The sequence below is a fragment of the Ochotona princeps genome, chromosome 23 (assembly GCF_030435755.1).
Source record: "Ochotona princeps isolate mOchPri1 chromosome 23, mOchPri1.hap1, whole genome shotgun sequence".
NCBI classification, from domain to species: Eukaryota; Metazoa; Chordata; class Mammalia; order Lagomorpha; family Ochotonidae; genus Ochotona; species Ochotona princeps.
Window position 1 is genome coordinate 12,495,888 of NC_080854.1, and position 22,308 is coordinate 12,518,195.

The window sequence follows — 22,308 nt, forward strand, 5'->3', positions numbered from 1 at the left end:
CTCCCTGCTTGTGGCCTGGGAAAGCAATCGAGGACAGTCCAAAGCCTTGGGACCCTGCACCCACGTGGGAGACCTTGAGTAAGCTCTGGGCTCCTGGCTTTGGATTGACTCAGCTGTGGCTGTTGTGGTCACTTGGGAAGTGAATCATCAGATGGAAGATCTTCCTATATTTCTGGCTTTCCAAAAAAAAAAAAAAAAAAGGACCAGTTGATCTAGCAGTCACCAGCTTCTAAAATTAGTTGAGTACTTACGAGCAGATAGCTGAGATCTGTAAATTTCAGCTGCTAAAATAATACATTGCATTGCTTTTACCTATCTAAGATCAGTGCCATAATTAAATGTTGAAAGGACCTCCCTTTCAGTAGTTATTGGGACCCTGTAATGGCCTAAGGAGGAGGGGAGAGATTGAGAGAGATAAGAGAAATACCGTAATAAGACTGCTGGAGGCATTTCAGCAGTGACCCGAGTGGACAGTGGTTTCCTCTTCTGTAACTCATGGGAAGAGGGTTTGATGCGCTCACTCGCATTAAGGACCACAGTGAGTGTCGCCTCTTTGGCAGGCGCACTGTATTTTAGGGAGCTTGTACCCAAGAGGCAGCATCTTCAGCTGTAGACAGCCTGCCCTGTGGCATAGCCCTGCAGTGAGACCTTGTGTTCCAAACAAATCCTCCTTGCTTTTGCAGAGTTCATAGTCTAGTCTCCATGATTATATAATATTCTGTTTATGGAATTCTCAGAGCCATTCCATGTACCAGGAAAGAAATTCCTTTTAGAAGGCAACCATATATTTCACTTAAGACAAGGCTTGACCTGAATGAAGAGAGTTAATCCTTACTTAGTGCAAGTGTTGGCCTGAACACTATGAAATCGTGTAAGATGAGCAGGGAACCCAGTTCTCAGATGAAACTTGTTAATTCTCTCTACCCCTACCCCCCCCATTCTGTGCACTAAATCATTGTTTAGGTTTTGGGTAACTGAAGAGTGTGTCCTATTTTTTTAAGTGTTCTTTTCTTTTCTTTTTTTTAGTTATTTTTTAATAATAAAATAATCTTACTTAGTTGATTAGGGTACAAAGGGTCAAGGGCTACAGGGTGAAAGTGGGTAATACCATTGTTTCCACACTAATTTTTTAAGTGTTATTTTAAAAAGATATTTTCATCTATTGAATGGCAGAGAACTTGCACCCACTGGTTCATGTCCTCTATCCTCACAACATCCTGGTGTCCCAGATGAGTAGCAGGAGGCCACCCACTTGGGCTAGCATCAGCTGCCTCCCAAGGGGCATTAGCTGAAAGCTGTACGGGAAACGCGATAGCTGGTGTTTGAACTGACACTCCAGTGTGGGCTGTGGGCTTAACATGCTGAGCCACAAAGGCTGCCCAGCAAATGATAGTTTATAATGTTGCCATTCAGTATTCTGTGTCTCAGGATACTGGTTTATGAACCTGCCCCGCATATAGAAGGCTGTTTACACACTGATTTGTCCCCTGCCGCACACAGACACTACTGGGGCAAGTGCGTGAAATAGTTTACGGGAAGGCTTTAAGTTTCACAAAGGTCAGTGAAAAAGAGGGAGGTGTTGGCAGTGTTGCCTTGGCAGTGCCAAGCATGTGTCTGGCCTTCAGGGCAGGCCCGTCCCGGGAGTGTGGCATGAAGTGTCCCAGGTGGAGGACTCTTACCAGCTGAAGGTCTTACCGGCCAAAGCCAGCGCTCTCCAGCACCATGTTAGTGCTTAGCTTTTGTGTTATATATATATTTTTAAATTTTCTCAAGTAGTTTTATCATTTTTAGTATTATGAAAATCTTTTATTCAAAGAAATGCTTGAGAGAAATAGAGACAGACATACAGGCTTGGATTGAGAGAGATTCTGATTGGGGAAGTTTGCCCTCTTAGATCATGCCATGAGCTTTGTCGTCCTGGGTTTGTCATTATCCGCTCATACACAGTGTATTTGAATATAGGACAAGAAATAAGGTCTGTTTGTCTCAGCGTTCACGGCTGTGTGAGCAGTGTGTACAGCTAACCTGACACCTTCACCTGTGGGTTAGAATTAGATCTCCTAGGTTAATGTGCCATTTGTAAAAAGGGAAGGTGGGGCTGGATTTAAAACAAAGCTGTTATTGTGATGTACTGTTCTGTTGTTGTTTGGTAGGTGCCTGCTTGCTAAAATTAACATGTTACTTTTCTGTTTCTTTTTCAGATGATTCTTGGAGAAACCCTGTCTGTTTACTTTAACCTTTTGCACTCAAATTCCTTCATTAGGAATAACTACATAGCCACTATTTACAAAGCCATTGGAACATTTTTATTTGGTGCAGCTGCTAGCCAGTCCCTGACTGACATTGCCAAATATTCCATAGGCAGGCTGCGGCCTCACTTCTTGGATGTTTGTGACCCTGATTGGTCACAGATCAACTGCAGTCATGGCTACATCGAAAACTACATATGTCGAGGGAATGCGCAGAAAGTTAAGGAAGGCAGGTGAGTTGTCAAATACCTGCTGCTTGTGTGGAAGATGAGCCATCCCTCTTCCAGGAACCAGGAACCTCTTCCGGGTCTCCCACACGAGTGCAGGGTCCCAAGGCTTTGGGCCATCTTCGACTGCTTTCCCAGGCCACAAGCAGGGAGCTGGATGGGAAGTGGAGCTGCCGGGATTAGAACCGGCGCCCATATGGGATCCTGGTGCGTTCAAGGCAAGGACGTTAGCCGCTAGGCCATGCTGCCGGGCCCTTTTTAACCTGTTTTAATGAAATTATATATATATGTATATTTTAATTTAAGAGGCATAACTACACAGAGAGAAAGAGATCTTCCACTTACTGGTTCACTCCCTAAATGACTATAATGTCCCAGACTGGGCCAGACAAATTCAGGAGTCAGGAACTTCCTCTGGGTCTCCCATGGTAGAATTTGGGCCATCCTTTGCTGCTTTGTTAGGCACACAAGTTGGGAACTGGATTGAAAGTGGCATGGCCAGGACTTGAACCTGGTGCCTGTTTGGGATGCAGGCATTGCAGGTGGGGGCTTAGCGTGCGCTCTCGGTGTAAGTGTACGTAGGCTTTTTATTCATCAGCCTGTCAATTTTCCACATTAATCTACTTGCAGTTGTCCACGTCAAAGTCCTGTATGAGTATAGAGAAAGCAACTAAAAATAATGGTCTTAATGACAATATTCCTTGTTAAACTTCAGGATTCTTCGGAAGGAAGAAAGGAAAAAGATCAAATGTAGAAATAACATTTTAGGAGGATTTTATCTTTTTCTAGAAAAATGTGATTTCTACCAGTGTTTCCAGAATGAGTCAGTTGCTGCCAGTTTCAGAACTGTATAATATTGTTACATAGCTGTGGCTTTACATTCCCGTTCTATTGTGGAATATAGTTTGGTTGGGTACCACGGTCTTTTTTCTTTTGAATTTTATAAGTCAGGAAGCCAAAAATGTGAAAATATTTGCCCAGGCATTCTCTGTAGGTTCTTCATCACGGTGTAACCTGCTCCTGTCTCACCTGCACTGTCTAGCCCCACCAACGTGTTTCCTTGTGGGTGGCTTACCAATGGGCACAGCGGGACACGGGCACCCAAATGAGTCACTGTTGTGGACTGTGTGAATGAGTCAGAGTTGCACGTTGCCATGAGGATATTGCCTGCGATTTTGGTTTCTGGTTTTGAGTTTTCTCCATTCTCTTGATTTTGCAGCACAGGCTTCTTGCCTGCATGTGTGCGCGTTCTGACGTGGTCACTGACCACGTGGGCTGCAGTTGTTCTCACTGGGGCCCAGACACAAGTGAGAGCACCAACGAACTCCTGCAGAATATGAGGGGACTCGGAAAAGATTGTGGCAGTAGGATTACACGATAAGTTGATTTTGGTGCAAAAAAAATGTTTTAGCATTGAGACATAAAGAGTCTTCAAAAGGTTCATGGCAGATGTGCATTATGGAGAAGCTGGATGGATTTCAAAATGTTTTTGCACTAAAATCAACTTACAGTTCCACTTTCCTTGAACATTTGAACCCTCCTTTGGAGCTGACTGACTTCCTGTGACCTGATAGTACGGGGTGAGCCTTTATGCTTCAAGAGTTATTTGTTCAGGCTAATTGAAATTTTCCTTGGATGTGTGTAGCAGTGAGTAGATAACTCTTTTTAATCATCATCTGTATGGAAATATTAACATGAAGAATGGATGATTTTCTAAAAAGACATTAGTCTCAGTCTAGTTACTAATATATTTAAAGGAAATGTGACTAAAAGGCCAATACCTCTTTCAGATTCCCCATTCTGAGTGCTTCTTCAGACTGATGATTGAGTATACTCTCACTGCTACACTACCTTTTTACGCCCCAGGATTTTTGTTTTAAGTTTCAAAAAAATGTATTTTTATTTGAAAGGCAGAGGTAGAGTTTTATCCACTGGCTCGTTCCCTAAATGGCTGTAATGGCCACAGCTGAGCCAATCTGAAGCCAGGAGTTTCTTTTTTTTTTTTTTTTAAAGATTTATTCATTTTATTACAGCCAGATATACACAGAGGAGGAGACAGAGAGGAAGATCTTCCATCCGATGATTCACTCCCCAAGTGAGCCACAATGGGCCGGTGAGCGCCGATCCGAAGCCGGGAACCAGGAACCTCTTCCAGGTCTCCCACGGGGGTGCAGTGTCCCAATGCATTGGGCCGTCCTCGACTGCTTTCCCAGGCCACAAGCAGGGAGCTGGATGGGAAGTGGAGCTGCCGGGATTAGAACCGACGCCCATATGGGATCCCGGGGCGTTCAAGGCGAGGACTTTAGCCGCTAGGCCACGCCGCCGGGCCCGTCAGGAGTTTCTTTTAGGTCTCCTACGTGGGCTCAGTGTCCCAAGGCTCTGGGCCATCCTGGACTGCTCTCCCAGGCCACAAGCAGGGAGCTAGCTGGATGTTAGGTGGAGCAGCTGGGACACAGATCAGCACCCATATGGGATCTCGATGAATGCGAGGCGGGGATTAGCCACTAAGCCGTCACATCCAGGGTGTAGATCTCTTAACCACTAGGTCAGATGTTCATCCCTGGAAGGTTTGTGGAAGTACAGAGAGCTGTGCTTCATCCCACAGTTTCTGATTCAGTGATCTAGGTTTGGATCCCCAAAATGTGCATTTCTAGAGCAGCTGGGCCTCGAACCAGCAGCCTAACATGGAATGCCAGTGTCACAAGCAGCCACCTAACGCCCTGGGCCACAATGCAGCACATTTCTAGAGCTTTCCCAGATAGTACTGATGTTGCTGATGGAGAAACTACTTTAGTCTGTTTCATGAAATTGTTGAATTCAACTAATATCTTTGGCTTTTCTGCCTTGGTCAGTGCCAGAGCTACCAAAGCATGCATGGTGCTCCTGTGGGAGATGTATTTGAAGGTAGTACATGTGATGGAAAGTGATACATGTCTTAAAGATACAATACTGCATGAATCAGAGGTTGCTAATGTTATTTGTAGTTAAAGGAAACATTTTAGAAGATGAGATGATAGTGAGTAGATTTGAAAGGGAGCATACCTTGGACCCAGGGGGCAACATGATCCAAAGCAGGCAGGCTAGAATTTTAAGGTCTCCAGCGGGATTGGAATAATGCTCAAAGGAGTTTGAGCTGCATGCTGTTGGAAATGAAGGCCAGGCTGGCACGTGGCGGCCAGCTGGGAGGGAAGGACAGTGAGCCAGATGTAGGTGATGTGACTGTGACCGACAGTGGCAAAGCAGGGCATGTGTACGGCCTGCTTGGAAACGGGTAGGCGGGCTGAGGCTGAGCTGCAGCAGCCAGGTGAAACAGCACTGCCATGTCTCCAGGGAATGAGGCAACTGTTTAAAAAGCCGGCGGGAGTCCAGAAATCTGCTGTGAGTGGCACCAGCCATTCCTGGATAGTGAATTCACAGAGCAGTGGCTTAGCGGCCGCCGGCGCCTCGGTCTGGACTGGAGCCCCATGATGCCATCCTTGCCTTTGCCAGCAGACGGAAGAGGCTTGGGTGGCTGGGGTCTTTTAGTATCACTCTTTTGGAAGAATGACTTTGGGAAGACGTAACAAAGTTATTGTCCTTTTTTTTTTTTTAAGTTACCAAATATGCACTGGAGAGAAGTATTACAGAATTGGCTAACTTTTATGTTTGTGTTATGTTAGCCATTATTTTTCTTATGTAATCTGTTACAACTGCAATATTTTGCTTCTGAGATAATGTTTGGAAACTTAAGAATTTAAGACAAGCAATTTTCAAGACTGGGTTTACTGAAGGACAGAAATGCTCCCTTAAAAATTTAGAGAATTTTCACATAGGTGGTGGGAAGGAGAGTTCAAGGCGGTACTGTACCCTTTCTCCTTACTTGTCAGTTGCTATGCTGTTTACGTTTTTAAGGAAAGATTTTGTTGTTGTTGTTTATTTGAAAAGTCAACAGAGTGAAAGAACCATTTGCTAGTTCTCTTCCCAAATGACCACAGCAGCTGGGTCTTGGCCAACACCAGGAGCCAGGAACTCTACCTGGCACTCCCACACGTGTGGCAGGCTCCCAGGAACTTGGTCATCTGCTGCCTTCCAGGGTGCATAAACAGGGAGCCACATCGGAAGCCCAGCAGCTGAGACTCAAACCAGTGCCTGTCCGAGAAGGAAAGCTGCAGCTGAACCTGCGGGGCCACAATACAGGGCCCTGCTGCTGAACCTTTGAAAATGTTTCCACAACAGACTCCACCTGTCGCTTCATCGTTACGTGCATTGTTTTGCCGCGCTCTAATCTCACTGCTTTAGATCATAATGTAAGAAGGATTTGGGGGCATTTTATACACATTCAGATGCTTGCAAGATATGTTGGGCAAATGAGTTAGGTCCTGGGTGTGTGGGTTAACAGATTCTGTCACAGTGCCCAAAGTCTGGCAGGAGTGTGACAGGAGTGGGCTGTTAGCATGGACTCCTGATGCTCCTTGGCCCTTGATGCAATCCAAATTTCTAACCACAATGGGGAAAACACATTAGCGTGCATGGCACTTATGTGCTTGTACCATTTATTGGCACATAGCATCTAACTGATAAAGTCCAGATGCAAAGATAGCTTTATTTGATGTGCTACTGAAGTGGTATGAAATTAGTGCATGTGAGGTTGAGGGAGAACATGAAGTTTATGACAATTTTGAAGTGTGGGGTATGGATTGGTGCAGTTGTTAATTAACCATTTGGGGCATATTAGAGTGCCTGGTTTAAGAGCCAGCTACTTTGCTTCTGATCTGTCTAGCTGCTTAGATTCCTTCATTATTACAAAAATGTAAAAGTCTTCTTACTTCTCAAATGATTTTCATTTGAAAGGCAGAGAGAGAGATGGAGAGATCTTCCATCTGCTGCTCTGTTCCCCATGTGCCTGCAGCAGCCAGGGCCAGGCAGGAACACAGGCCTTTTAGGCGTCCCCTGCTGCTCCCGGGGCATGCATTGGCAAGACTGGAATCTGAAGCCGAGTGAGGCACTCTGGTCTTGGCAGCTGATGACTAACAGGGCATTAAGCTATCAGAGATGTGCGCATTGAGTTTTGTGGCTCTCTGCCATTTGGAGAAAGGAGGGTAGTATAAAGCAGTGTTGTTAGGAAGGGTATCTTGCAGGAAGTGTGGTTGCGCTCCTTCTTTTGAGGAATGATTGCTGAAGGAGTGTGGGATGCTCATTGCAGGCAGGCAGAGGTGACGTCATCCCGCAGCATGAAGTGTGTGTGTGCTGGAGCGCTGGGCCAGTGGCAGTTATTTTGTGTATAGCAGTGGTGCTAGTGAGGGGTTTGAAGCAGAAGAGGAATGAGCTTACATTGCTATTTTATGCTTGTACAAAACATTCGGCTTATCCTTACGTACAATCTCCATCTACTGAAATCGACACCTACTTGTATGCATTCTCTATTGGATACTGAAGAAAGTGTGGCTTTTCTGCTTTTGTTTGCAGGGTGGAAAAAGTTTCTGTAACGAATGTGGGGGCTCTGCTGGTCCTTGCGGCGGGTGATGTGAGCTGTAGCGAGGTCACCTGATCTCAGAACAGAGCAGCAAAGGCCTGTCCAGCCAGCTTCCTGTTGGGCTCTAATTTTGCATCCCTGTGGCCTCTTGCTCTGCCCTTGCCATCAGCAGTGCCTGCTTCAAGGCAGAGCTAATTTATCAGTCAGACGAAAGGCCCTTGTCCTTCTTGACCCTGGTGACCAAGAGTTGGTGGTAATTTCTTGTGGCATAGAAGCACTGGCCAGGTAGTTATAGAAAACTTTTTTGACCACTGTTGACTTTGTGGTGATGCCTTACGTAGAAATCTTGTAATCTTACCTCTTGCTAGCAGTCCTGCATCTCAAAACACTACCAGACACTTGAGAAAGTAAGTTAAGCCTCTTGTGGGGGTGGGCCTTGGGGACAGCCTGAAGCTGCTCCGTGGTTTGTTCATGTACCATGTCTGAGTACCTGGTTCCCACTCACCTGCTTTGGATCCAGCTTCCTGCTAATGTACAATTTGGGAGGCAGCAGGTGTGGGGTCCCCGCCACACGTGTAGGAGACCCGCATTGACTGCCATCCACATGATCTTGGCCTGACCATCCCTTGCTGTTGCAGGTATTTAGGGAGAGAACCAGAGGATAGATGATTGGTCTCTCTCCCTCTCGCTCTTTCCCTTTCAAATAGAATGAAGATAAATAAGTGAAAGTAAAAGGTGAATGATAACAGTCTCTTCCTTCTGCCTCGCCGTGTTCTCCTTTACAAAGGGTAGTCATGTTCAGTGTATTTACGTAGACAGCTGGGAGGCACTGACTAGCTTCTCTGTGGGAATCCTTGACGGGGTACCTTCTGTTCAGTCTACTTTTGGTCCCCAGTGTGCTTTGTAACTGAGGTAAGGTGGCTTTGGTAACTTGGGAGTCTTTCTCCACCACGTCCTGGATTTTTCTCTGATATCAGAGGAAACTCCTTCCCTGGCGAGAGCCCCGTGTGTGCCTGCTGTCTGTCAGCCACCTTGGTCACATCTGTCTTCCCTCATCTTTTGCTATGGTTGCAAAGCTCTCCTGCTGGCATTCCTTCCAGAAGCATGTGATGTTTCCAGCTCCTCCTAAGCAGCTTCCTCCTTTCTGGACTCCTGCTTTGTGCTTGGTTCTTCCACAAGCTGCAGAGGAGCGTGTGACCTCAGTCATCAGATGGCTCACGCGTTCAGAGTTCAAAATGCCCAGGCGTGCCATTCCCTACTTACCCCTCTCCCCCAGCTTTGTTTTGCAATGGTCCTTCTAGTTTGAGGTTCACAATCTAGTTTCTGTCGGTAGTAATTATTCAGTAAGTGACTCACAGATTTAGTGGTTATGATATAGTAATTGATGATAGAATGTGGTATTGATGAGTTAATATGAATAGTCACTTGTCTCATTTCACACAGACATGCACTTGTCTGATGTGGCTTGGTTAAACCTAATTCAAGGAATATGTGACATGGTTTTTGCTGTTAATTTCTCAGTCTAGTGGTCTCTACAAGTAAGATAAGCTTATAGTAGTTTTAAAATTATGTGTGTGTGATCTTATCTGAGAGACAGTTTGCATCTGCAGAGACTGGGCTGGGGCTGGGCCAAGGCTAGGAGCACATCCAGTTAGTCCATGTGTGACCGCAGTCCTGTTGCGTGAGACATCCTCACTGCTCCCAAGTGGGCGATGGCAGGAAGCGGGGATTGGAGCACGTGCGGGGAGTGACGTCCAGACCCCACTGTACAATATGGATGTCTTCACCACCGTTCTAAATGCCTGCCCAGTTGTACTTGGTGTAATGTTAAAGGAATTTAAGATGTCCCTTTATCATTTTATAATATTTAGGTACATACCTTTCGAGAGGGAGATATTCTGGTTCTAAAATCTGGTTTTTAAAAATATTTACTTATTTGAAAGCCAGCATTAGAGAGAAGGAAATTAGATCTTTCACTTATTGGTTTACTCTCCAAATGGCCACAATGGTTTGGGCTTGGCCAGGCTGAAGCCAGCAGCTTCTTCCAGGTCTCCCGCGTGGCCGCTGGGGCCCAAGTGCTTGGGACACAAAGAGGCACTGATACAGGATGCTGAGGCCGCAGGTAGGGCCCCGTGTGCTGCCGCTCCACAGGCCTGCCCCTAAAATCTGACTTCTTAAACAACACTCTTTTCCATATACTCACCATTAAAATACCAAGTTTATTAACTCTGTTACATACAACAGTGGCAGTTGATACACTGCATTTTAAGATAATGAACATTTAAAGAATCATCTGAAGAAAATCTGAATTTGTTTCAATTTGACATTTTAGAATTGTGTATGTATATAAATATATTATAAACGGAACTTATGACATTCAAAAATACACACAGAAACAGGCAGATAAAAGGCTGAGGCCAGAGGATTGGACGATGTGGTCTCAGGACTCCGTGGGGGCGCCTCCTCCCAGCTGCAGCTAACTAGAATTCTCGGTGCAGTGTAGTCATGCGGTTAAGCTGGTCTGCAGCTGGAGTCATTGCTGTCTTTGCTTTCACAAGAAGCCGGAAGGTAGGTTTTGTGGCATAGTAGGCTCAGCTAACCACTGGGATGTTTCCTATCAGAATGCCTGGTTTGGGTCCTGGTCCTCGTCCTGGTCCTGCCTCTGATTCCAGCTTCCTGCTGTCGCACACAGCAGCTCGGGCACTCGGGGCTGTGGCACCCTGGCTAGCGCGAGCATGTGGGGCGTGAATACTAATGTGGGGATAGAAGACTAATCTCTGTTTCTCTGCCTTCCACATTAATAAGTATAAATGAGAATTACACACTATTAGTTTGCCTTCTACAGTTTTATGACCCGGCATGCAGCATTTAATGAACCCTTCCTTGCCTGGCTCTGGGAGCACTCCTGTGATCATGATAATGACGGCTCAGTGGCGTGGGCCATTCTAGAGCTAGCTTTGACTAACTTGCAGAGTCTTCAGTTTAAACTCACTGAAACTACAGTGCACAGAACTGTGCTCCGATTGTTTCACTTAAGGTAAGGATTGAGGCTGGGCTGGTGGACCCGCCTGCTCCTTTTCTGATCCAGCTCCCTGCTAGTATGCCTAGGAAAGCAGCAGAGAATGCCACCTGTGTGGGAGACCTGCATGAAATTCTAGCTCCCGACTTCAGCCCAACCCGGCCCTGTGGCTGTTGCTGCCAGTTGGGAAGTGAACCAGGAGATAGAAGCGCTCTCTCTTAACTCTGCCTTTTAAATAAAGATAAATACATATTCAAGAGTAAACTTACACTGATCTCTAAGACTAAAGTGATTTTTGTTTTATGAAGATTAAGCTCAGAATAATTACCAGTTTAATTACCTAGTGCCACAGCACAGGAAGTTGTAAACGCCTAGAACTCAACCTGGTCTCCCGCATGAGTGGCAGGGACCATGTGACTGAGCCATCGGCTCCTGCCGCCCATGGAGCAGATCACCAGGAAACGGACCCGAGGGAAGCCAGGACTCAGAGTCCTGCTCAAGGGGCTGTGGATGTTGCAAGCTGCCGTCTTCACTGCCACATCTGACGTCGAATCTGTGCGCCTGTTTAAAACAGTGAAACATTAATGTGTTCCTCTGGTATGGCACTCCTGAGTTTTCCAAGGGTTGGTCTTGCACTATTCAGGGCAAAATCAGCAAGTTAAAATAAAACATACAATTATCACATAAATTTGTATGTACCAGTCAAGGCCATGTGCACCAGTTAGTGCTTGTGAAGTTGTAGCCCTCTAACCTGGAGGAACGCTTGGCAGGCTGCTCAGTGACTTCCTGCCCATCTTCAGAGTTTCTGAAATGATAATGAACATGCAGAGATGGACCTCAGGCCTTCCAGAACTCCACAGGGCCCCTGGCCCAGATCCTTCTGTGCCCGGGCTGGCGGAGGGAGCTACGTGTCTGTGGGCAGAGGACAATGATGGCATCTTTCTCTTCCAGGCTGTCCTTCTACTCTGGCCACTCTTCGTTCTCCATGTACTGCATGCTGTTCGTGGCGGTAAGTGCCCTGCGTGTCCACGGTGGGGCTGTGTGGGCTGCCAGGACTGAGGGCCTCAGGGACCAGGGCAGCCCACGCAGCCCATGCAGCCACTCTGTGCATCTGGGCTAACAGTGGATGCGGCCCCTATGTTGGGATAGTCCCTGGCCCACGCACACACAGAGCTGTGTGATCACAGCAGTTTGCTGCTGGGAGGGACTGGGACGAGGTAGCTACTGTTGCCAGATGGCCTTGCCCCTCACGTGCAGGTGGCGCCCAACCTGCTTTGCGGCTGAGCCGTTAGGCGCTCCTGTTGGAGCAGGTTGTTTTGGGTTCAGTTTCAAACATTCCCAGGCTGCTTTGCAGGGGAGGATGCAGGTTCTCCCTCCTGGGAGAGCAGCTGGTGCTTGGGGGGCTTGACACCGTGCAGCTCTCCGGGCCGTCCCCACTGCTGGGCTGGGGCGCAGCCTTGACCCTGGCATTTGACTCTCCCCAGGCTGGCCATGAGCAGCCAGAAAAGATCCCCAGCCACGCTGTGTGCAGTCCACTACACACAGGCACGTGTTGCTTTGTAATTTGAAAGATTTGTGTGTTTATTGGAAAGGCAGATATATACAAAGAAAGACCTTCCATCCGCTGATTCACTCCCCATGTGGTTGCAACGGCCAGAGTTGAGCCATTCTGAAGCCAGGAGCCAGGAGCTTTCTCAAGGTCTCCCACGTGGGTGCAGAGTCCCAGGGCTTTGGGCCGTCCTCGACTGTTTTCCCAGGCCACAAGAGGGAGCTGGATGGCAAATGGAGCTGCTGGGATTAGAACCGCCGCCCATATGGGATCCCAGTGCATACAAGGCAAGATTTGGGCCACTAGGCTACCATGCCAGGCCCCACAGGCAGTCTTTGAGGGGAACTGTAGCAGAGGACTGGGCTGAGGGCCCTTGCAGGGGGACTTGTAAAGCCAATTTTAGTTGATTTTTAAAACCAAGCTTATTGTGTTGACTTATACAATTGTTTAGTAAATTCTGTCTGCACGTGAGTGTTAGGGTGATGGCTAAGCTGGCTTCGCCCCTTCCCTCCTGGGATGTCTGTGTTGATTTCCTTTACAGGAAGACATTTACAGAGCAGTGTTTTATATACATTTGTGCTTTCTCATTTGTTCCTTTGGTCACTTTTAAGTGCAATATGAATTTTTAGTGCTTAGCTTAAAACCTTATGAGGCATACATCATTACAGATATGCTGATGGGACTTAATTTCACTTGCGATTTAATAATCAGTTTAATCCAAATCTTGCCTTTTAATTGAAAAAATCAAATTCTGAAAGTTACAAGAAAGCAGATATGGCTGGTTTACTAACGTTCAGATTCACAGCGTCAAGCCATTACAGCAGATCTGTAGGCTTCGGCTTCTCCCGCAGCATTGGAAGCTGCAAGGCTTTGATGTGGGTGCGCTTATTCCCTGAAGTCAGAGATGAGGGTGAGGGAGCCGGGGGGTCTCAGGAGTGGGCTGCTGAGTTCCGGGGGCTCTCCAGGCTCCGGGGGAACTCCTGCTTCGTTTGCTTTGTTGGTCGGTGGCTTAATCGGAGTCCTAGCCCGGTGCTCGGAAGGCTAGCTGATGCCGCTCTCTGGAGGGAAAATGCATGACTGATACACGACTGAGCCACTGGGTTTAATTTCCTAAGAAAACTCTCAGATGCATTTCCTCTTTTTCTGCTGTCCCCTTCCTTGTCCCTTCTCAAACATCTGTAACATCTGCACATCCAGTCAAGTAGGAACTTACAGTGAGGGCTCTTGTACGAGGCGTGTGTGGAGGCCTAGGGCAGCTGGCTCTGTGTAGGAGCCTTGTCACGTGTACCGGAAGGATGTCCCACGGGGAGATGACTTTGGTCATCGAGGAGTTGTTGGGTCAGTGTGAGCCATTTAAGGTTACAGTGCAGACCGAGGCCTTGTTGCAGCCCGGGGCAGGCCACGGCCAGCAGAGTGCATCTCACTGGGAGCTGGGGGTTGTCCTGATGCTGCGGGGGCAGGCCCTGGCCGTGAGTCCAGCCTCGAACACCCAGCTGTCTGTGCTTTCCAGCTGCCACATTTGTGCCCAGTGTGTAGCCTCCCTCTAAACCCTCCCCGAATTCGGCGCTGAGTCATCTTGCTCCCCTCCCTCCGCATCAGGGGTCCATCCCAGATTGGGGTGAAGGGCCTGGTTGGTTGAGACCTCTGTGGATGCCTCTGAAGGCCACCGCCTGCCCGCCAGCAGTTCCTGACACCCAGAAACTCACAGCTCGTTGGAAAGTTCACTTCAGAGACTCAGCCCATCCTCGCTGTCTGGCAGGCAGCCCAGCCCTGCACCCCCTCACGGTGCCCCAAGCACAGGGCAGGGCTGCTGGGTACACAGCCAGTTCATGGGCTTGGAGACGCTCCTTGAACTTGGCTGTGTACCAGATTCAGAAGAGCCACGGCATGGGCTGCCTTTTTGTTAGAAGAAACGTCCTTACCTTTTCCTTGGCTTTGTCCTCATGGTGGCTGAAATCCCTAATTGTCTGTGTCTCTGCCCGTGAAGAAAGTCATCTGTCCTTCAGCTAGACCCTCCTCCCTGCCCATGATGTCCTGATCTGGGCCCTGCCACCCTGTGTTTGCACGTTACTCCTCCCTCGTTAGACCCTCTGCTCAGAGCACGCCGGCTCGCTTTGGCCACACTAGCACTACGATGGCTCCCCAGCACGCGGTGAATGAGCAGCTCAGAGACCGCGTGGACACTGCCCTGTTTTACAGTAGGATTAAGGTCGCAGTTTAGGAACTCTGTGAATCCTAAAGATGGTGAAACAAGTCCACGCTCTCGTGTTCTGCTGGCCAGGTCTGTCACCCCACGGAGGTGACACTGTCAGCATGGCTTCCAAAAAGAGGACAAGGGCTGTTCTTTGTGTTGAGCCTTGTTACAGGGACTGGCCAGTTTCCAGTGGAAGTTCCAATAATAAATATTTAATCTTTTGTATGTCACATAATCTTTAAAAAAGTCTGAAAAACATGCAGACTGGCCTTCTTACTTTAGTTTAAAATGGAAAGTAAAAAAACAAAACCCTCTTAAGAATGCGTAATTCGAGCCCGTGAGACAGCAGCAACACTTTGCAGTTAGGTAGCGTTTCGGGTCGGTGAGGAATGAGAGGGAAATCCCAGTAAGCCCAGTGTCTTGTTCAACTATTGATCTGTTTTATTGGAGGGATTTACGTTGTGATTTGGTACTTTTTTTTTCTTTAAGATTGATTTATTATTTTATTGGAAAGTCAGATACAGAGAGGGGGAAAGAGGAAGATCTTCCATCCAATGGTTCACTCCCCAAGCGGTGGCAACTGCTGGAGCTGAGCCGATCCGAAGCCAGGAGCCTGGAGTCTCTTCTGGTGCCCATATGGGATCCCGGGGCTTTCAAGGCGAGAACCTTAGCCGCTAGGCCACGCCACTGGGCCCATCCCTGCCTTTTAATGCCATCATTTTGGACGTCGGGGTTTCGATGTGGAAATTTGTGGGACACACAGTCAACAGCGCTCCCCTGCAGTGTCGCAGCTGTCTGAGCTGCTGGTTGCTGTGCACTTGGTGAAACTGCCAGCAGCCTCCACTCAGGCTGATCCCACAGAGTGGGCCTGACACGGTGCTGCGCGCGGGGCAAGGCAGGCCTCGGCTGCCTCCAGGCTTGAGTGCAAGTGTGCCGGCCCTGAGCAGGCCCTCCTGTTCCTGGATCGAGTCTAGGAACATCGTAGCCAAGCTTCCATTTTTATTTTGAAGTTATTGCATAGTATCTACTCTCTGCCCTGCTGTGAGTGGCAGTTTTACTGGGCACCCTCCGTGGAGCCCTGAGGTTTACTGAGATCTTCTGACCAGAGGCTCTGCCTGCAGGAGCAGCTCAGGAGGCTGCATCTCCTCTCTGAGGGTGGGCAGTGCTGTCTGGTGTGGTGGGACATTCCTGGAGGATGCTGGGAGACCATGGCCAGTTCTGTCTGGACGGGTCCCCGAGAAAACAGGCCGTCGGCAGTGCGGTTTGTCTTGCTGTGAGAGCTCTTCCCTTCGCTGTCTGAAAGGGTCAGCAGTGTCTCCTGCTGCAGGCGAGGGGCAGCTCCTGGGGCTGACTCCTCTGTCCTCATGTCCAGTCCCCACCACAGGTGGCAGGAGGAGTCTGAAGATTGTAAAGATTCCACATCAGTCTTCCTAAAGTTCATGGAAGATGTGTATTATGAAAAGGAATGCTTGGGTTTGAGTTGGCACCAAAATCTACTCATCTGTTACTTTCTTTTCCCCATGAGCTTCGTGAAGCCCTCATGGCACTGTTTTCTCCAACTCCTCATTTGCAAAGCTGGTCTCCTGGAAACAGCTCTCTTTTGAGTTGCTCTGAGCTTGTTCTGTGTTGCCGCAGGGGTGGCGCTGGTGGCAGGCTCAGCGTCCCAGGATCAATGTGCCTGTAGCTCCCGGGCCTCAGGTGGACGAGCAGGGGTGCTGAGTGGAGTGGCCATCTCTCTGCCTCAGCAGCCGAGCAGTCTCCCCAGCCCACTCCCCATCCGGGCTGCCCTGGCAGTGTTTCTGCACCCCTCAGTGCAGGTGCACTCAGCCTAGTTCCCTGGGCCAGCCCTTCCCTACCTGTGCTCTGCCCCTTCTGAGAGCTGCCCTCCCTGCCACCCTGTGGCTGCACCCTGTTCCCTGGCTGGTCGGCCCCAAGGCTTCCTGGAGCCTGGCCTGTTGGGCCCCTTCCTTCTGTGTTAGCCTGCTTCCTTCATAGGCGACTGCTGGGCTGTGGAGGGATCCAGAGGGCATGCTCGTCAGGCAACACCCTCTTCAAGGCACAAGGCCCTCAGCTTGGCCAAACTGCAGTGTTGAGACTCCAGGAAGGGAGCTGAGGTGCAGGGGGGATGAGGACGCGCGTGGCGTAGAATTGTACATCTCCAAGTGCAGCTGCTTCCCCTGCCCTCTCTCGGGCCACTTGGGTTTTCAGTGTGGGCGTCACCCTGTCCCATTCTTTTCCATGCTTGCTTAACAGCAGCTTTTGCATTTTGTAACTTGTAGGGAAATAACGTGTCATGTACCCACTTTTTGTGGGAATGCCTTGCTTCAGACCCTAGGGAGAATGCAGCCCAGCAGACTGGGGGGGGGGGGGGGAGGTAGTTGGCTAGAAGCCACGCAGTCAGTGCCTCCCAGCCATCCCAGTATGACCGCCCTTTGAGCTGTGTCTGGGTGAGCAGGCAGGCGGTTCCTCTCAGCAGGGGATGTGGACTTGACCCTGAGCCTGGCCAATGGGTAGCAAAGTGTCCAGTAATAAATGTGGAACTTGGACCATTCTGATCAAATACGCTGTAATGGATTTAGTGTGATCTGTGAGTCCCAAATGGGGATGTGGTGGCAGGGGCCCAAGTGCTGAAGCCACCTGCTGCTGCCCCAGGGGAAGGGGCAGAGCTGGAATCCAGAGCACGCTGCGCCCTGCCACTTCCTGTGCTCATCCTCACTCAGGAGATGCTCGGACTTCAGGATGAACACAGCACTCTGAACAGGTTCTCATTTCTCTGCTCCAGAGCCCCTCAAAGGACAGAAGGAAAAAAGTTATAAGTCCCCAAAGCGAAAACAAGACGCAGGATGAGTGGTGGCTCAATTCCTAGTGCCTGCAGAGGGTGGCACTTCAGAGTAAGACTGCATCGCAGAACGAGACTGGGGAAGTGGAACTTCCTCGTAGCTGTGTGCTTCGCTGAACGTGCTCCGATGCAGCAAGGGCCACGGAAAGCGAGAAATCCAAGCCAGGGTTTCGGGCACTCGTGGCTGTGGAACTCAGCTTCCGTGGGAAGAGGCTGTGTGGGGCCTGATGGTGACCCGAGTCCCTGGCAGTTACTGCAGACCCGTGCGGGTCTAAGATGTGAGCAGGAGGGGCCTCCCAGTGTTCATGGAAGGTGCATATGACGTACATTTGTTAACATCTTTTGCGTCCTTATTCCATTTTCTATGAGCTTTTGAAGCTGCTGAGTCACTCAGTTAAGCTCAGGTGGTGCATGCTTTTAAAAGATGTTTATTTTTAAAAGCTTGACAAAATTAGACAGTCCTGGGGTTTCTGCCAGCTGCTGAACTCCCAAAACAGTGTCCAAAGAACTAGGCATGGATTTGCTTATCTATTTTAATTAGGAAATGTCACTGAGGACTGCACTGAAGTTAAGTCTGAGTCAAAGCTGTGAAGTTCTTACATGGATGTTAAAACTGTATTTTCATTAAATAGAACTTAGGGCTTAGAACCTACGCTGGAGTGCCAGTTGGAGTCCTGGCTACTGCGCCTGCGGGCCACCCTCCAGCTAAGGCATCCTGGGAAGTGGCAGGTGCTGGTTTTAGGTACCTCGGCCCCAGCCACCCAGACAGGAGGGTTAGATGCAGTTCGGGCTGCTAGATCAATGACCTCTTTCAAATAGAAAAATTTTTTGAAGAGTTCTTTGTACTTAAAATCTTAAGGTACAGATGCACTTAGAGGATCATCTTGAGTCTGATTAGTGCACAGGAAAGTCACAGAACTCAAAACAATGCTGCTTGTTCCAAAGAGTTGGACAACCTTTTCCAAAGGGCAGAGTGACAGATCCACTGATTCAGTCCACAGATGCCCGCGGCGGAGGCTAGGCCAGGAGCCCCGACCTCCATCTGGGTGTCCCGTGTGCACGGCAGGACGCCAGCACTTGCACCACCATCTGCTGACTCCCAGGGACTTCAGCAGGAAGCTGAGTGAGAAGCAGAGGTGGGACTTAGTCCCAAGTGCTCAGCTTTGGAATGTGGGCACCCCAACTGGTGGCTTAACTTGTGCTGCCACCATGCTTGTTAGATAATTACTTTTTTTTTTCATTGAAAGGCAGGTATACAGAGAGGAGGAGAGACAGGAAGATCTTACGTCTGATGGTTCACTCCCCAAGTGACTGCAACGGCTGGAGCTGAGCCAATCCAAAGCCAGGAGCCCTTCCAGGTCTTCCACGCGGGTGCAGGGTCCCAAGGCTTTGGGCCGTCCTCAACTGCACTCCCACGCCACAAGCAGGGAGCTGGATGGGAAGCAGGGCCGCTGAGATTAGAACCGGTGACCATATAGGATCCCAGGCATGCAAGGCGAGGACTTTAACCACTACCCTATTGCACCGGGCCCTAGATAGTTACTTTAAATAGCAACTTTCTACTCATTGTGGTGATACTTTAGCATACCACCTGGGAGCTATTTATATAAACAAACTGTTTCATTTGTATCTTCTGCTAGCTTTATCTTCAAGCCAGGATGAAGGGAGACTGGGCAAGACTCCTCCGCCCCACACTGCAGTTTGGTCTTGTTGCTGTGTCCATTTACGTGGGCCTCTCTCGAGTTTCTGACTACAAACACCACTGGAGCGACGTGCTGACCGGCCTCGTTCAAGGCGCGCTGGTGGCGGTCCTGGTGGTGAGTACAGGGCCGCGGCTGCATGGGAACGCGGGCCAGCGCGACTTCGGAGAACAATCCTGATGTCACTGCAAGTCACCTTAGAGCACTGAAAATTAGGCTGTCACTTGCAAAATTTTAAGAATCTTAGTATTTTTGCTATAGAAAACTCTGGCCATAAATAATTTTCTTTTTGGTATGAACTGAAAAAAACTGAAGTTTTTTGAAGACATAAAGTATTTTGAATGATCTTTTAATAGCAGCTCATTTTTTTTGTATGCTTCTGCTGTGCTCTGCAGTGGAAATTCTGATGTCTGCATTTCTAACTTGCAAACTGCCTCCTGGTTTTAAACCCGTTTCATACACTAAGGCAGACTAGGCTATTCAATATTTTGCACTGTTCTATCTTGTTCCACACAGGCCGTATACGTGTCGGATTTCTTCAAAAAGAAAAACTCTCCTTTTAAAGAAAGAAAAGAGGAGGATTCGCACACGACTCTGCACGAAACGCCCACAGCGGGGAATCACTACCGGAACAGCCACCAGCCGTGAGGAGCGGCCCGCACGGAGCCGGCCTGCGTCCCCAGGAAGTGACTGCACCGGAAGGCCAGAGCTCGCGGCCGTCCTGAGCACAGGCCGAGCAGGGGCCGTCGCCGCCGCTCTACCTCTGGGATGCCCACTTACCTGTGTGTATATAGTTACATGTAACACTATGGTTATCCTACAGCTCTACGTTCGTGAAGAAAATTTTAAGCCTTCTACTAAAAGTTCCCCACCTGTACATTTTTATTAAAGTAATGCTTATGTACAAATCTGTATGTAATATGCTTTCTTAGAATGATGCTTGATTTGAACATAATCCACATTAAAATGTTTGAGAAGTGTCTTGAGATGGGAAAATCAAATCAAAATACTTGTAAATTTTTAGTTGACTAATCAGACAGGTGGTATTTAAAAGCCCATATCCCTTTAGGTGGCTTTCTATAAGTAGAGGCTGGCAGCAAACACAATATCTCTCTTGATTTTGGTGATTCCTAAAAAAGAGAAAAGAAGGTTGCAACATCGCGACCATAAAGCACACAGCTTCCCACCAGCACCACACAGTCCCGGGACACTGTTCTGTGTGAAAAACACCCACAAGTGTTCAACAAGCAAACCCATGTAGAAACCTCTTCTTCACATGACTCTACAATAGCTGCTGTGTGTAGTTAGCCCTTCCCAGAATAGCCCCTAAGCTGGGAACAGGTGCTAGCATGGATTTTTCAACCCACAGGGACTAAGGGCTTTGGCAAGTTCATGAAATTAAAAGATAATGAAAAATTATTTTGCATATCCAAAGACAATATATTTTGCATTTCCTTATAAAATTATTTTTAGACTAAGGCTGGGAAAATTAAAATTGTTTAAAGCTTAAATCCTGAGTAATTGATGCGTCTCAGTCAATTAGGCAGAAACATAAGCCAGTTTTTACAAAACAGTTTAGTTCAAAAATCGCCATCATGGACTAGCTCAGAGCCGCAGCTGCTCCTCTCAGATACTTAGATTTACACACTCTTTCTTGGCCAACATTCAGGTGCCAATGACAAACCTCGGCCTGGCAAACCTTGAGGGATCTGGCCCCCCTGCAGCAGCCAGGGTGAGCTGTGCTCGGGGCTGCTGCCGACAGGATCATTTCTCTTTCCGGTCCCTACCTCTGCTAAAGCCCTACCAGCTTCCTGTCACTCCTGTCTGCAGAGGGCGGATCTGAGGGCCTTCCACACAACCCTGGCTGGCAATTCCTATCGACTCATCACCAGCAGGAACATGAGGCGGACTTCAACCAGAGGAAAAGCTGGGATTGAAAGATGCCTGTGTTGGTGTAACAAAGTTTGAAATCCTAGTGTTTTCATAATATACACGTTTCCTACTTTTTCAAGATCTTGCATATACATGCATTCTATTTTGCACTGAAATAAACTTATTTAATCCCATTCCTACCAGCTTTTTGAAACAACATGGATGACAAAATTCCATCCCACAAACATTAGAATTCTAGAGAAATATGGTTGGTGGCCCTCTCCGGCAATCCAGTGGGGCTATCCCCCAGGTCACGATTTAGAACTCACGTCTCACGGTTCGCCGTAATTTGTAGATAAAGCTTAGGAACTGCACACTGACCTTCCGCAAACTTATTTTCCAGCTCAGTGTTTCCAATGGCTTTTGCTGCTTGACACATCTGCCGGAGCAATTCTTCCAGGCGCCTCATACAACGAATTATGCTGCCTAGACAGAAAAAAAGTAATTCATTTGTCAAGTGGAAATAATTAAGAATAGATTTTTTTCAGGGACAAGGCGAGAGGACAGGAGAGGATTAGTCGTTTTTTTTTTAAAGGCACCTGCACTTGGCAAGAATTAAACCAGCTGGTGGTCTGCCTGGTGCTAGGAAGGCCCCTTCCTTCCCTGATGCTGGATAGGACTATGGGCACACCATGGCACGTTGACACTTGCTGTAGCGGAGGCAGGGAAACCAAATACCTTGGGAGCAGAGCAGGGGCAACTCTGGGGAAGACGCCAAGATGGCCTATCATCTGGGTTGCCAGCCAGCCACAGACGGTGCCTGCAGCTCCACCAGGACCCTCAGTGCGGCGTGGGGGTTCCAGCAGGAGACGGTGGGAACAGCTGTTATTTCAAAGCTGCAACCATCTCGGGACCTTCACCTCTTGCACTGTCGCTGTCTTTACTCAACAAGTCTCCATGGGCACACAGTCTTCCCCACTGAGTCCTGGCTCTGTTCGTGCCCAGTGTTTATCGAAGCGCAAGCTGTAAGCACATTTTCACTTTTGCCTTACCTGTGCAAGGATGGGGTCCAGCTCTAGGTAAAACCTGCCTACATTTAAAACGTGGGGGACATTAACGTTAATGTTAACACAGCAACACTGGGCCTCAAGGTGCAAGCTGCAGGCACAACACACTCACTTTCGGTCTCCAGCAAGTCCTGCAACAC

At 48.5% G+C, this 22,308-nt stretch overlaps 2 protein-coding genes across 3 annotated transcripts in view; one reads left to right on the top strand and one right to left on the bottom strand.

Annotated features, from left to right (window-relative positions):
- Positions 1-19,898, top strand: part of PLPP1 (phospholipid phosphatase 1) — a 72,907-nt gene extending 53,009 nt beyond the window's left edge. For both annotated transcript variants that reach the window (XM_058680203.1, XM_058680204.1), the window contains exons 3-6: positions 2,202-2,482; positions 11,899-11,956; positions 19,170-19,346; positions 19,746-19,898. In XM_058680203.1, coding sequence (XP_058536186.1) covers positions 2,202-2,482; positions 11,899-11,956; positions 19,170-19,346; positions 19,746-19,877 — 648 coding nt within the window. In that variant the 3' untranslated portion in view covers positions 19,878-19,898. The remainder of the gene's footprint in view (positions 1-2,201; positions 2,483-11,898; positions 11,957-19,169; positions 19,347-19,745) is intronic.
- A 194-nt stretch (positions 19,899-20,092) lies between these two features.
- Positions 20,093-22,308, bottom strand: part of MTREX (Mtr4 exosome RNA helicase) — a 77,010-nt gene continuing 74,794 nt past the window's right edge. The window contains exons 26-27 of the mRNA XM_058680202.1: positions 21,483-21,587; positions 20,093-20,359 (exon numbers count right to left, since the gene is read on the bottom strand). Of these exons, the coding sequence (XP_058536185.1) occupies positions 20,307-20,359; positions 21,483-21,587 (158 nt within the window). The 3' untranslated portion in view covers positions 20,093-20,306. The remainder of the gene's footprint in view (positions 20,360-21,482; positions 21,588-22,308) is intronic.